The sequence below is a fragment of the Bombina bombina genome, chromosome 3 (assembly GCF_027579735.1).
Source record: "Bombina bombina isolate aBomBom1 chromosome 3, aBomBom1.pri, whole genome shotgun sequence".
Lineage (NCBI taxonomy): Eukaryota > Metazoa > Chordata > Amphibia > Anura > Bombinatoridae > Bombina > Bombina bombina.
Window position 1 is genome coordinate 312,034,543 of NC_069501.1, and position 14,795 is coordinate 312,049,337.

The window sequence follows — 14,795 nt, forward strand, 5'->3', positions numbered from 1 at the left end:
ATGAGAGTGTGTGTGGTATGTGTGTTACATGAAAATCTGTGTTGTATGAGTGTGGTTGTGTGTTGTATGAGTGTGTGGGTGTGTGTTGTATGAGTGTGTGGGTGTGTGTTGTATGAGTGTGTGTTGTATGAGTGTGTGTTGTATGAGTGTGTGTTGTATGAGTGTGTGTAGTTAGAGTGTGTGTGGTTAGAGTGTGTGTGGTTAGAGTGTGTGTGGTTAGAGTGTGTGTGGTTAGAGTGTGTGTGGTTAGAGTGTGTGTGGTTAGAGTGTGTGTGGTTAGAGTGTGTGTGGTTAGAGTGTGTGTGGTTAGAGTGTGTGTGGTTAGAGTGTGTGTGGTTAGAGTGTGTGTGGTTAGAGTGTGTGTGGTTAGAGTGTGTGTGGTTAGAGTGTGTGTGGTTAGAGTGTGTGTGGTTAGAGTGTGTGTGGTTAGAGTGTGTGTGGTTAGAGTGTGTGTGGTTAGAGTGTGTGTGGTTAGAGTGTGTGTGGTTAGAGTGTGTGTGGTTAGAGTGTGTGTGGTTAGAGTGTGTGTGGTTAGAGTGTGTGTGGTTAGAGTGTGTGTGGTTAGAGTGTGTGTGGTTAGAGTGTGTGTGGTTAGAGTGTGTGTGGTTAGAGTGTGTGTGGTTAGAGTGTGTGTGGTTGTAGAGTGTGTGTGGTTGTAGAGTGTGTGTGGTTGTAGAGTGTGTGTGGTTGTAGAGTGTGTGTGGTTGTAGAGTGTGTGTGGTTGTAGAGTGTGTGTGGTTGTAGAGTGTGTGTGGTTGTAGAGTGTGTGTGGTTGTAGAGTGTGTGTGGTTGTAGAGTGTGTGTGGTTGTAGAGTGTGTGTGGTTGTAGAGTGTGTGTGGTTGTAGAGTGTGTGTGGTTGTAGAGTGTGTGTGGTTGTAGAGTGTGTGTGGTTGTAGAGTGTGTGTGGTTGTAGAGTGTGTGTGGTTGTAGAGTGTGTGTGGTTGTAGAGTGTGTGTGGTTGTAGAGTGTGTGTGGTTGTAGAGTGTGTGTGGTTGTAGAGTGTGTGTGGTTGTAGAGTGTGTGTGGTTGTAGAGTGTGTGTGGTTGTAGAGTGTGTGTGGTTGTAGAGTGTGTGTGGTTGTAGAGTGTGTGTGGTTGTAGAGTGTGTGTGGTTGTAGAGTGTGTGTGGTTGTAGAGTGTGTGTGGTTGTAGAGTGTGTGTGGTTGTAGAGTGTGTGTGGTTGTAGAGTGTGTGTGGTTGTAGAGTGTGTGTGGTTGTAGAGTGTGTGTGGTTGTAGAGTGTGTGTGGTTGTAGAGTGTGTGTGGTTGTAGAGTGTGTGTGGTTGTAGAGTGTGTGTGGTTGTAGAGTGTGTGTGGTTGTAGAGTGTGTGTGGTTGTAGAGTGTGTGTGGTTGTAGAGTGTGTGTGGTTGTAGAGTGTGTGTGGTTGTAGAGTGTGTGTGGTTGTAGAGTGTGTGTGGTTGTAGAGTGTGTGTGGTTGTAGAGTGTGTGTGGTTGTAGAGTGTGTGTGGTTGTAGAGTGTGTGTGGTTGTAGAGTGTGTGTGGTTGTAGAGTGTGTGTGGTTGTAGAGTGTGTGTGGTTGTAGAGTGTGTGTGGTTGTAGAGTGTGTGTGGTTGTAGAGTGTGTGTGGTTGTAGAGTGTGTGTGGTTGTAGAGTGTGTGTGGTTGTAGAGTGTGTGTGGTTGTAGAGTGTGTGTGGTTGTAGAGTGTGTGTGGTTGTAGAGTGTGTGTGGTTGTAGAGTGTGTGTGGTTGTAGAGTGTGTGTGGTTGTAGAGTGTGTGTGGTTGTAGAGTGTGTGTGGTTGTAGAGTGTGTGTGGTTGTAGAGTGTGTGTGGTTGTAGAGTGTGTGTGGTTGTAGAGTGTGTGTGGTTGTAGAGTGTGTGTGGTTGTAGAGTGTGTGTGGTTGTAGAGTGTGTGTGGTTGTAGAGTGTGTGTGGTTGTAGAGTGTGTGTGGTTGTAGAGTGTGTGTGGTTGTAGAGTGTGTGTGGTTGTAGAGTGTGTGTGGTTGTAGAGTGTGTGTGGTTGTAGAGTGTGTGTGGTTGTAGAGTGTGTGTGGTTGTAGAGTGTGTGTGGTTGTAGAGTGTGTGTGGTTGTAGAGTGTGTGTGGTTGTAGAGTGTGTGTGGTTGTAGAGTGTGTGTGGTTGTAGAGTGTGTGTGGTTGTAGAGTGTGTGTGGTTTGATAGAGTGTGTGTGGTTGTAGAGTGTGTGTGGTTGTAGAGTGTGTGTGGTTGTAGAGTGTGTGTGGTTGTAGAGTGTGTGTGGTTGTAGAGTGTGTTGTGTGTGGTTGTAGAGTGTGTGTGGTTGTAGAGTGTGTGTGGTTGTAGAGTGTGTGTGGTTGTAGAGTGTGTGTGGTTGTAGAGTGTGTGTGGTTGTAGAGTGTGTGTGGTTGTAGAGTGTGTGTGGTTGTAGAGTGTGTGTGGTTGTAGAGTGTGTGTGGTTGTAGAGTGTGTGTGGTTGTAGAGTGTGTGTGGTTGTAGAGTGTGTGTGGTTGTAGAGTGTGTGTGGTTGTAGAGTGTGTGTGGTTGTAGAGTGTGTGTGGTTGTAGAGTGTGTGTGGTTGTAGGGTTAGGGATGCACCGAAATTTCGGCCGCAGAAAGTTTTGGCCGAAAATAGCATTTTTTGTTTAGTTTTTCGGTTTTTTTGCCTTTTATTTTCGGTAAAATTATTGTGTAGCATATTTTAAATTTGATGCCAGCCTAGAGCTGCTGTTTGAGTTCATTACTTGACTTACTATTTTGCATATAATAATAGTTTTCTAGGACTATACTTTATTTTGATAATTGGTAACAAAACAAAAATGGTTAAATCTGATTCTGTTACACAGAACTAAATAAAGAATAATACTAGCGATGCACCAAAATTTGGGCCGCCGAAAATGTGCAATTCCAATTTCGGCCCAAAGAGGACCAAAATGGCTAAAAATGTACAGCCCTCCCCTGTTCTATTGAGTTACATGTCTATCCTTAGCATAAGGTGAGCAGCACAGCACTGGCATGGTACACAGAGCACACACATAAGTACCATTACATGATAATATTTGAAACCAGCAGAGAAGGAAACCAAAGTTCTGAATAGTGAATACAAATATCAAAGGAGGATAAGTAACATGTTTATAAACACTTGATATTATCAGACACAGCCCTAAGCACACACAGTGAATATCTTTAAGCCTTATATACAGTGCTCATACATCAACCTCTTGTGCGTAGACATTTTATTCGCCTGAGGCAGATATGCGTGCACACTTTATAAGCATAAGCCCCAAGCTCGCACACAGTTGGTACAAATTAGCACCCACCAGACAGTGTATACAAAAAAGCACAGTAACTTTCTATAACCACCTTGCACGTAAGGTTGTAGCTAAGTCCAGTGGTCCTGGTGATAGGTGACAGGCAGACTCCATTTGGGGCTCCGGACATATAATCTGACGGGTCAGTGTGAGACCCGTACCAGGAACTAGGCAGAGATACGATGAGAGACGATCAGGTGCAGCCACGGTCATCGTTGTCTGGCTATAACCACGCTCTCCCTTGTAGAGCTCCAGTTTCACTGCAGATCACGCCCTACTGTACAAGTGACCATGTCCATTTGTTGGAGCTTTCCCGCCTACAAGCTCTCTCAGCTACACTCACACACTGTAGTTAAAAAAGAAAAAAACAATTTTCGTTTCGGTATTGGTTTCGGTCCAGAATTTTCATTTCGGTGCATCCCGTATGAGGGTGTGTAGAGTGTGTGTTGTATGAGGGTGTGTGGGGTGCTAAGTTTTGCAACACTTTCAAATTTACCTACAATCTGGAATAAAGCATGCACATATTTTAGTCTTTTTGCCAAAAATTGCAGCTATCATGTTGATTTCTTAAGAAATTCTCAGACCAAGTATAAAAATTGGGTCTCAAAGGTATGTGGTATCATGGCACTGGGTCTTGGGGGAAAAAGTTTGAAGGACCCTGCTCTAGAGCTTGGGTATAGTTTTCGCAACAGCAATGAATGATGCCGTGGACTCTCTTCATATTAAGAAGGAAAACATAAATTATGCTTACCTGATAATTTAATTTCCTTCTGTATGAGGAGAGTACACGGCCCCCAACCGTATACTCTGATCAGCGGACCAAAATTTATTTTTCTCTTCCGGCACCATTTATACCCTGTTTCTCCTACTGTTTCTTTGTTCCCTTGGCAGAATGACTGGGATATGAGGGAACTAGGGGGAGTATTTAAGCCTTTGGCTGGGGTGTCTTTGCCTCCTCCTGGTGGCCAGGTTCATTATTTACCAGCAGTAAGGAATGATGCCGCGCACTCTCCTCATACAGAAGGAAATTAAATTATCAGGTAAGCATAATTTTGTTTTTTTACGTTTACTGTATCTTTAAGTGTGCAATAGCATTATGTATAAAAAACAATGTACATACCTTCATTAAAAAATACTTTATTGCTAAAAAAATGCTAATCACCATCTGATCCTTCAGTGGGTTATCTTTTTGCTGGTTCCACTCCAGCAGCATCCAGATAGTTAGTCACAAGTGCCACTCCAGCAGTTAAAATCTGTTGGTCTCACAGAATTATAATACATCCACACAACGTATTTTGCCACTGAGTCATTCCAGTGCGGCTTTCTCAAGTGTAGCTATGCTCTCTGTATGTTGCCATTATAAGCTTGTTCTTTATTATTTAGGGAAATTAATATTTGAATATACATCTGCTACAGAAGTAGTACCGTTGGTGTATAAATAAAATTTCTCCAACATAGGTGTGTCCGGTCCACGGCGTCATCCTTACTTGTGGGATATTCTCTTCCCCAACAGGAAATGGCAAAGAGCCCAGCAAAGCTGGTCACATGATCCCTCCTAGGCTCCGCCTACCCCAGTCATTCTCTTTGCCGTTGTACAGGCAACATCTCCACGGAGATGGCTTAGAGTTTTTTAGTGTTTAACTGTAGTTTTTATTATTCAATCAAGAGTTTGTTATTTTGAAATAGTGCTGGTATGTACTATTTACTCAGAAACAGAAAAGAGATGAAGATTTCTGTTTGTATGAGGAAAATGATTTTAGCAACCGTCACTAAAATCCATGGCTGTTCCACACAGGACTGTTGAGAGCAATTAACTTCAGTTGGGGGAACAGTGAGCAGTCTCTTGCTGCTTGAGGTATGACACATTCTAACAAGACGATGTAATGCTGGAAGCTGTCATTTTCCCTATGGGATCCGGTAAGCCATGTTTATTAAGATCGTAAATAAGGGCTTCACAAGGGCTTATTAAGACTGTAGACTTTTTCTGGGCTAAATCGATTCATTATTAACACATATTTAGCCTTGAGGAATCATTTATTCTGGGTATTTTGATATAATAATATCGGCAGGCACTGTTTTAGACACCTTATTCTTTAGGGGCTTTCCCAAATCATAGGCAGAGTCTCATTTTCGCGCCGGTGTTGCGCACTTGTTTTTGAGAGGCATGACATGCAGTCGCATGTGAGAGGAGCTCTGATACTTAGAAAAGACTTTCTGAAGGCGTCATTTGGTATCGTATTCCCCTTTGGGCTTGGTTGGGTCTCAGCAAAGCAGATACCAGGGACTGTAAAGGGGTTAAAGTTAAAAACGGCTCCGGTTCCGTTATTTTAAGGGTTAAAGCTTCCAAATTTGGTGTGCAATACTTTTAAGGCTTTAAGACACTGTGGTGAAAATTTGGTGAATTTTGAACAATTCCTTCATGTTTTTTCGCAATTGCAGTAATAAAGTGTGTTCAGTTTAAAATTTAAAGTGACAGTAACGGTTTTATTTTAAAACGTTTTTTGTACTTTATCAAGTTTATGCCTGTTTAACATGTCTGAACTTCCAGATAGACTGTGTTCTGAATGTGGGGAAGCCAGAATTCCTATTCATTTAAATAAATGTGATTTATGTGACAATGACAATGATGCCCAAGATGATTCCTCAAGTGAGGGGAGTAAGCATGGTACTGCATCATTCCCTCCTTCGTCTACACGAGTCTTGCCCACTCAGGAGGCCCCTAGTACATCTAGCGCGCCAATACTCCTTACTATGCAACAATTAACGGCTGTAATGGATAATTCTGTCAAAAACATTTTAGCCAAAATGAACACTTATCAGCGTAAGCGCGACTGCTCTGTTTTAGATACTGAAGAGCATGACGACGCTGATAATAATGGTTCTGAAGGGCCCCTATCCCAGTCTGATGGGGCCAGGGAGGTTTTGTCTGAGGGAGAAATTACTGACTCAGGGAACATTTCTCAACAAGCTGAACCTGATGTGATTACGTTTAAATTTAAGTTGGAACATCTCCGCATTCTGCTTAAGGAGGTATTATCCACTCTGGATGATTGTGACAAGTTGGTCATCCCAGAGAAACTATGTAAAATGGACAAGTTCCTAGAGGTCCCGGGGCTCCCAGAAGTTTTTCCTATACCCAAGCGGGTGGCGGACATTGTTAATAAAGAATGGGAAAGGCCCGGTATTCCTTTCGTCCCTCCCCCCATATTTAAAAAATTGTTTCCTATGGTCGACCCCAGAAAGGACTTATGGCAGACAGTCCCCAAGGTCGAGGGAGCGGTTTCCACTTTAAACAAACGCACCACTATACCCATAGAGGATAGTTGTGCTTTCAAAGATCCTATGGATAAAAAAATTAGAAGGTTTACTTAAAAAGATGTTTGTTCAACAGGGTTACCTTCTACAACCAATTTCATGCATTGTCCCTGTAGCTACAGCCGCATGTTTCTGGTTCGATGAGCTGATAAAGGCGGTCGATAGTGATTCTCCTCCTTATGAGGAGATTATGGACAGAATCAATGCTCTCAAATTGGCTAATTCTTTCACCCTAGACGCCACTTTGCAATTGGCTAGGTTAGCGGCTAAGAATTCTGGGTTTGCTATTGTGGCGCGCAGAGCGCTTTGGTTGAAATCTTGGTCAGCTGATGCGTCTTCCAAGAACAAGCTACTTAACATTCCTTTCAAGGGGAAAACGCTGTTTGGCCCTGACTTGAAAGAGATTATCTCTGATATCACTGGGGGTAAGGGCCACGCCCTTCCTCAGGATCGGCCTTTCAAGGCAAAAAATAAACCTAATTTTCGTCCCTTTCGTAGAAACGGACCAGCCCAAAGTGCTACGTCCTCTAAGCAAGAGGGTAATACTTCTCAAGCCAAGCCAGCTTGGAGACCAATGCAAGGCTGGAACAAGGGAAAGCAGGCCAAGAAACCTGCCACTGCTACCAAGACAGCATGAAATGTTGGCCCCCGATCCGGGACCGGATCTGGTGGGGGGCAGACTCTCTCTCTTCGCTCAGGCTTGGGCAAGAGATGTTCTGGATCCTTGGGCGCTAGAAATAGTCTCCCAAGGTTATCTTCTGGAATTCAAGGGGCTTCCCCCAAGGGGGAGGTTCCACAGGTCTCAGTTGTCTTCAGACCACATAAAAAGACAGGCATTCTTACATTGTGTAGAAGACCTGTTAAAAATGGGAGTGATTCATCCTGTTCCATTAAGAGAACAAGGGATGGGGTTCTACTCCAATCTGTTCATAGTTCCCAAAAAAGAGGGAACGTTCAGACCAATCTTAGATCTCAAGATCTTAAACAAGTTTCTCAAGGTTCCATCGTTCAAGATGGAAACCATTCGAACTATTCTTCCTTCCATCCAGGAAGGTCAATTCATGACCACAGTGGATTTAAAGGATGCGTATCTACATATTCCTATCCACAAGGAACATCATCGGTTCCTAAGGTTCGCATTCCTGGACAAGCATTACCAGTTCGTGGCGCTTCCTTTCGGATTAGCCACTGCTCCAAGGATTTTCACAAAGGTGCTAGGGTCCCTTCTAGCTGTGCTAAGACCAAGGGGCATTGCTGTAGTACCTTACTTGGACGACATTCTGATTCAAGCGTCGTCCCTTCCTCAAGCAAAGGCTCACACGGACATTGTCCTGGCCTTTCTCAGATCTCACGGATGGAAAGTGAACGTGGAAAAGAGTTCTCTATCTCCGTCAACAAGGGTTCCCTTCTTGGGAACAATAATAGACTCTTTAGAAATGAGGATTTTTCTGACAGAGGCCAGAAAAACAAAACTTCTAGACTCTTGTCGGATACTTCATTCCGTTCCTCTTCCTTCCATAGCGCAGTGCATGGAAGTGATCGGTTTGATGGTAGCGGCAATGGACATAGTTCCTTTTGCGCGCATTCATCTAAGACCATTACAACTGTGCATGCTCAGTCAGTGGAATGGGGTCTATACAGACTTGTCTCCGAAGATACAAGTAAATCAGAGGACCAGAGACTCACTCCGTTGGTGGCTGTCCCTGGACAACCTGTCACAAGGGATGACATTCCGCAGACCAGAGTGGGTCATTGTCACGACCGACGCCAGTCTGATGGGCTGGGGCGCGGTCTGGGGATCCCTGAAAGCTCAGGGTCTTTGGTCTCGGGAAGAATCTCTTCTACCGATAAATATTCTGGAACTGAGAGCGATATTCAATGCTCTCAAGGCTTGGCCTCAGCTAGAGAGGGCCAAGTTCATACGGTTTCAATCAGACAACATGACAACTGTTGCGTACATCAACCATCAGGGGGGAACAAGGAGTTCCCTAGCGATGGAAGAAGTGACCAAAATCATTCTATGGGCGGAGTCTCACTCCTGCCACCTGTCTGCTATCCACATCCCAGGAGTGGAAAATTGGGAAGCGGATTTTCTGAGTCAGACATTGCATCCGGGGGAGTGGGAACTCCATCCGGAAATCTTTGCCCAAGTCACTCAGCTGTGGGGCATTCCAGACATGGATCTGATGGCCTCTCGTCAGAACTTCAAAGTTCCTTGCTACGGGTCCAGATCCAGGGATCCCAAGGCGGCTCTAGTGGATGCACTAGTAGCACTTTGGACCTTCAAACTAGCTTATGTGTTCCCGCCGTTTCCTCTCATCCCCAGGCTGGTAGCCAGGATCAATCAGGAGAGGGCGTCGGTGATCTTGATAGCTCCTGCGTGGCCACGCAGGACTTGGTATGCAGATCTGGTGAATATGTCATCGGCTCCACCTTGGAAGCTACCTTTGAGACGAGACCTTCTTGTTCAGGGTCCGTTCGAACATCCGAATCTGGTTTCACTCCAGCTGACTGCTTGGAGATTGAACGCTTGATCTTATCGAAGCGAGGGTTCTCAGATTCTGTTATCGATACTCTTGTTCAGGCCAGAAAGCCTGTAACTAGAAAGATTTACCACAAAATTTGGAAAAAATATATCTGTTGGTGTGAATCTAAAGGATTCCCTTGGGACAAGGTTAAGATTCCTAAGATTCTATCCTTCCTTCAAGAAGGATTGGAAAAAGGATTATCTGCAAGTTCCCTGAAGGGACAGATTTCTGCCTTGTCTGTGTTACTTCACAAAAAGCTGGCAGCTGTGCCAGATGTTCAAGCCTTTGTTCAGGCTCTGGTTAGAATTAAGCCTGTTTACAAACCTTTGACTCCTCCTTGGAGTCTCAACTTAGTTCTTTCAGTTCTTCAGGGGGTTCCGTTTGAACCCTTACATTCCGTTGATATTAAGTTATTATCTTGGAAAGTTTTGTTTTTAGTTGCAATTTCTTCTGCTAGAAGAGTTTCAGAATTATCTGCTCTGCAGTGTTCTCCTCCTTATCTGGTGTTCCATGCAGATAAGGTGGTTTTACGTACTAAACCTGGTTTTCTTCCAAAAGTTGTTTCTAACAAAAACATTAACCAGGAGATTATCGTACCTTCTCTGTGTCCGAAACCAGTTTCAAAGAAGGAACGTTTGTTGCACAATTTGGATGTTGTTCGCGCTCTAAAATTCTATTTAGATGCTACAAAGGATTTTAGACAAACATCTTCTTTGTTTGTTGTTTATTCCGGTAAAAGGAGAGGTCAAAAAGCAACTTCTACCTCTCTCTCTTTTTGGATTAAAAGCATCATCAGATTGGCTTACGAGACTGCCGGACGGCAGCCTCCCGAAAGAATCACAGCTCATTCCACTAGGGCTGTGGCTTCCACATGGGCCTTCAAGAACGAGGCTTCTGTTGATCAGATATGTAGGGCAGCGACTTGGTCTTCACTGCACACTTTTACCAAATTTTACAAGTTTGATACTTTTGCTTCTTCTGAGGCTATTTTTGGGAGAAAGGTTTTGCAAGCCGTGGTGCCTTCCATTTAGGTGACCTGATTTGCTCCCTCCCTTCATCCGTGTCCTAAAGCTTTGGTATTGGTTCCCACAAGTAAGGATGACGCCGTGGACCGGACACACCAATGTTGGAGAAAACAGAATTTATGTTTACCTGATAAATTACTTTCTCCAACGGTGTGTCCGGTCCACGGCCCGCCCTGGTTTTTTTAATCAGGTCTGATAATTTATTTTCTTTAACTACAGTCACCACGGTACCATATGGTTTCTCCTATGCAAATATTCCTCCTTAACGTCGGTCGAATGACTGGGGTAGGCGGAGCCTAGGAGGGATCATGTGACCAGCTTTGCTGGGCTCTTTGCCATTTCCTGTTGGGGAAGAGAATATCCCACAAGTAAGGATGACGCCGTGGACCGGACACACCGTTGGAGAAAGTAATTTATCAGGTAAACATAAATTCTGTTTTTAATTTGTACCATTGTAATAAAATGTTTTCCTAGGGCCATGATATCTATGGTTTTGATCTTGAAGTATTACTGCAGCGGATCAATTCGTGCAAAGTTCCTTTTTGGTCAAAGATTGGAAGACTAAGGAGATCTGTTATGCCAAAGCTTGGGGTATGTCTATATTTTTTTAATTGTTCTATGTTCTTATTATTCATATGTACAATATTTTAAAATTAAAGTAAACAATTATTTTTAAAAGTTTAGTAGTGAAATAACACTAACACACTTCTGTTTGCTTTCATTTTGATTGTAATACAGTGTTATCCATACATTTTGTTTGCCAGCTGGTGGCATTATAAAGTAGCCGGTTGGGGTAGTGTAATACTTCCTAATAATTATATTATAACTTTTTCTGCTATCCAAAGCACAAACTAGTTGCATAATACAATATGTATTTAATAATTTCAGCAATACATTTTTAAAAATGTTAATTTATTTCATGGAATTGGCAAGAGTCCATGAGTTAGTGACATATGGGATATACAATCCTACCAGGAGGGACAAAGTTTCCCAAACCTCAAATGCCTATAAATACACCCCTCACCACACCCACAATCCAGTTTTTACAAACTTTGCCTCCCTATGGAGGTGGTGAAGTAAGTTTGTGCTTGATTTTTCTTATGATGAGCGCTTCTCAGCATATTGAAGCCCAATTCCTCTCGGAGTACAGTGTTTGTCAGAGGGATGTGAAGGGAGTATTGCCTATTGATTTTATGGTTTTCCTTGCGAGAAATCTTTTCAAGGGTTCTCTGTTATCAGTCGTAGATATTCATCTCCTACCTCCCTTTTCAGATTAACGATATACTCCTATATACCATTACCTCTGCTAATACTTTTTCAGTACTGGTTTGTCCATCTGCTATATGTGGATTGGTGTCTTTTGGTAAGTACATATTGTTATTTAAGACACACTCAGCTATGGTTTGGCACTTTATGTATTAATGTAAAGTTTTAAATATATGTATTTACTTATATTTGCCATGAGTCAGGTCTATGTATATTTCCCTTTTGCAGTCTAAACAGTTTCAGTATAAGAATCATGTGTGGGAAGTTTATTTACCTGGGGTTCAGTCTTTTTCAATTTGACTTACATTTTTTGTGGGCAAACCTAGGCTCCCGAGGGCGCAAAATGCTGTTATTTATTGCATCATTTTTGGCACAAAATTTTTTTGAGCGCAAAGTTGCGCCGTTGGCGCATGTTTTGTCATTTCCGGTGTCTTTCACACTAGTTGTTTGGCGCAAAATTGCGCTTGCTATGACGCAAATTGTGTTATTTCCTGGTGATAGTTTTTGCGCCAATTTTTCCCCCTTTTTTGCGTTGTGCATCATACTTGGCGCAAAAATTTAGTAATTTTTACTCCTCTCCCTCTATTGCTTGCTGTTTTCATAGTTTTTTTGAAAGCTATTATGCCTGCTTTTGCTTTTCTTTACTGAAACTGTTACATTGTGGAAATTGAATATTTTGCCTAATGTTATTTCTCTTGTAAGGTGTATCCAGTCCACGGATCATCCATTACTTGTGGGATATTCTCCTTCCCAACAGGAAGTTGCAAGAGGATCACCCACAGCAGAGCTGTCTATATAGCTCCTCCCCTAACTGCCACCTCCAGTCATTCTCTTGCAACTCTCGACAAGCATGGAAGCAGTAAGAGAGATGTGGTGAAATGTAGTTGCTTTTTCTTCAAATCAAAAGTTTATTTTTAAAATTGTACCGGAGTTGTACTATTTTGGTCCCAGGCAGAAAATAGAAGAAGAATCTGCCTGTGGTCTCTAATGATCTTAGCAGGTTGTAACTAATATCCATTGCTGTTCTCACACATAACCGAAGAGAGAGGTAACTTCAGCTGGGTAATGGCGTGCAGGTTATCCTGCTATGAGGTATGTGCAGTCTAAATTTTTTCTAGAGGAATGTAAATGCTAGAAAATGCTGCTGATACCAGATTTATTTAAGGTAAGCCTGATTACAGTGATTTAATAGCGACTGGTATCATGCTTGCTGTCAGAGGTAATGCTCTTATTATTTTTCAATATAAAACGTTTGCTGGGAGTGTTTAAACGTTTTTATATATGTTTTGGTGATAAAACTTTATTGGGGCCTAGTTTTTTCCACATGGCTGGCTTAGATTTGCCTAGAACTGTGTAGACATGAGTGGGAGGGGCCTAATTTAGCGCTTAATTGCGCAGTAACTTTTGCAGACTGAGACATCCAGCTTCCCTCAAGAAGTCTCCTGAATGCTATAGGACCTCTCTAAAGGGCTTTTAGGCTTTCCAAAGTCGTTTGTATGGAAAGGTAGGGCCACAGCAGAGCTGTGGCAGTGTGTTGTGACTGTTAAAAAAACGTCTATAGTTTTTTTTTATCCGTTTTTTAACCCCTTAATGACCATAGCACTTTTCCATTTTCTGTCCGTTTGGGACCAAGGCTATTTTTACATTTCTGCAGTGTTTTTGTTTAGCTGTAATTTTCCCCTTACTCATTTAATGTACCCACACATATTATATACAGTTTTTCTCTCCATTAAATGGACTTTCAAAATATACCATTATTTTCATCATATCTTATAATTTACTATAAATTTTTTTTATAAAATATGAGGAAAAAATGGAAAAAAACACACTTTTTCTAACTTTGACCCCCAAAATCTGTTATACATCTACAACCACCAAAAAAAACATATGCTAAATAGTTTCTAAATTTTGTCCTGAGTTTAGAAATACCCAATGTTTACATGTTCTTTGCTTTTTTTGCAAGTTATAGGGCCATAAATACAAGTAGCACTTTGCTATTTCCAAACCACTTTTTTTCAAAATTAGCGATAGTTACATTGGGACACTGATATCTTTCAGGAATCCCTGAATATCCATTGACATGTATATATTTTTTTTAGAAGACATCCCAAAGTATTGATCTAGGCCCATTTTGGTATATTTCATGCCACCATTTCACCGCCAAATGCGATCAAATAAAAAAAATTGTTCACTTTTTCACAATTTTTTTCACAAACTTTAGGTTTCTCACTGAAATTATTTACAAAAAACTTATGCAATTATAGCACACATGGTTGTAAATGCTTCTCTGGGATCCCCTTTGTTCATAAATAGCAGACATATATGGCTTTGGTTTTGCTTTTTACTAATTAGAAGGCTGCTAAATGCGACTGCGCACCACACGTGTATTATGCCCAGCAGTGAAGGGGTTAATTAGGGAGCATGTAGGGAGCTTCTAGGGTTAATTTTAGCTTCAGTGTAGTGTAGTAGACAACCCCAAGTATTGATCTAGGTCCATTTTGGTATATTTCATGCCACCATTTCACCGCCAAATGCAATCAAATTAAAAAAAAACGCTAAATTTTTCACAATTTTAGGTTTCTCACTGAAATTATTTACAAACAGCATGTGCAATTATGGCACAAATGGTTGTAAATGCTTCTCTGGGATCCCCTTTGTTCAGAAATAGCAGACATATATGACTTTGGCGTTGCTTTTAGGTAATTAGAAGGCCGCTAAGTGCGTGTATTATGGCTAGCAGTGAAGGGGTTAATTAGGTAGTTTGTAGGGAGCTTGCAGGGTTAATTTTAGCTTTAGTGTAGAGATCAGCCTCCCACCTGACACATCAGACCCCCTGATCCCTCCCAAACAGCTCCCTTCCCTCCCCCACCCCACAATTGTCCCTGCCATCTTAAGTACTGGCAGAAAGTCTGCCAGTACTAAAATAAGTTTTTTTTTTTTTTTTAAATAAAATAAAATACATTTTAGCATATTTACATATGCTACTTTGTAGGATCCCCCTTAGCCCCCCAACCTCCCTGATCCCCCCAAAACAGCTCTCTAACCCCCCCTCTGCCTTATTGGGGGCCATCTTGGGTACTGGCAGCTGTCTGCCAGTACCCAGTTTGCAAGAGAAATGTTTTTTTTTTTTTTTTTTTATGTTCTTTTTCTGCAGTGTAGCTTCCCCCCCCCCACAGACCAATCCCCCACCCCCTGACTAATGTATTTTTACATAAATAAAACTAATTTTTAAAACTTTTAATACATAATTTTTCTGTAGTGTAGCGGTTCCCACCCGCTCCCTCCCCGTGCACGCGCCCACCCCCGCCCACGATCCTGCCCCCCTACACATCATCAGGGCCATCGATGGCCGCCTCCCGAACCGGCTCCCACCCACCAACGGATTTAGCCGGTGATGTCCGGTGCAGAGAGGGCC

General features: G+C 42.4%; 1 protein-coding gene across 1 annotated transcript in view; it reads left to right on the forward strand.

Annotated features, from left to right (window-relative positions):
• Positions 1–14,795, forward strand: part of POLA1 (DNA polymerase alpha 1, catalytic subunit) — a 1,417,985-nt gene that overhangs the window by 266,614 nt on the left and 1,136,576 nt on the right. Inside the window, exon 18 of the mRNA XM_053705268.1 lies at positions 10,589–10,705. Within this exon, the coding sequence (XP_053561243.1) occupies positions 10,589–10,705 (117 nt within the window). The remainder of the gene's footprint in view (positions 1–10,588; positions 10,706–14,795) is intronic.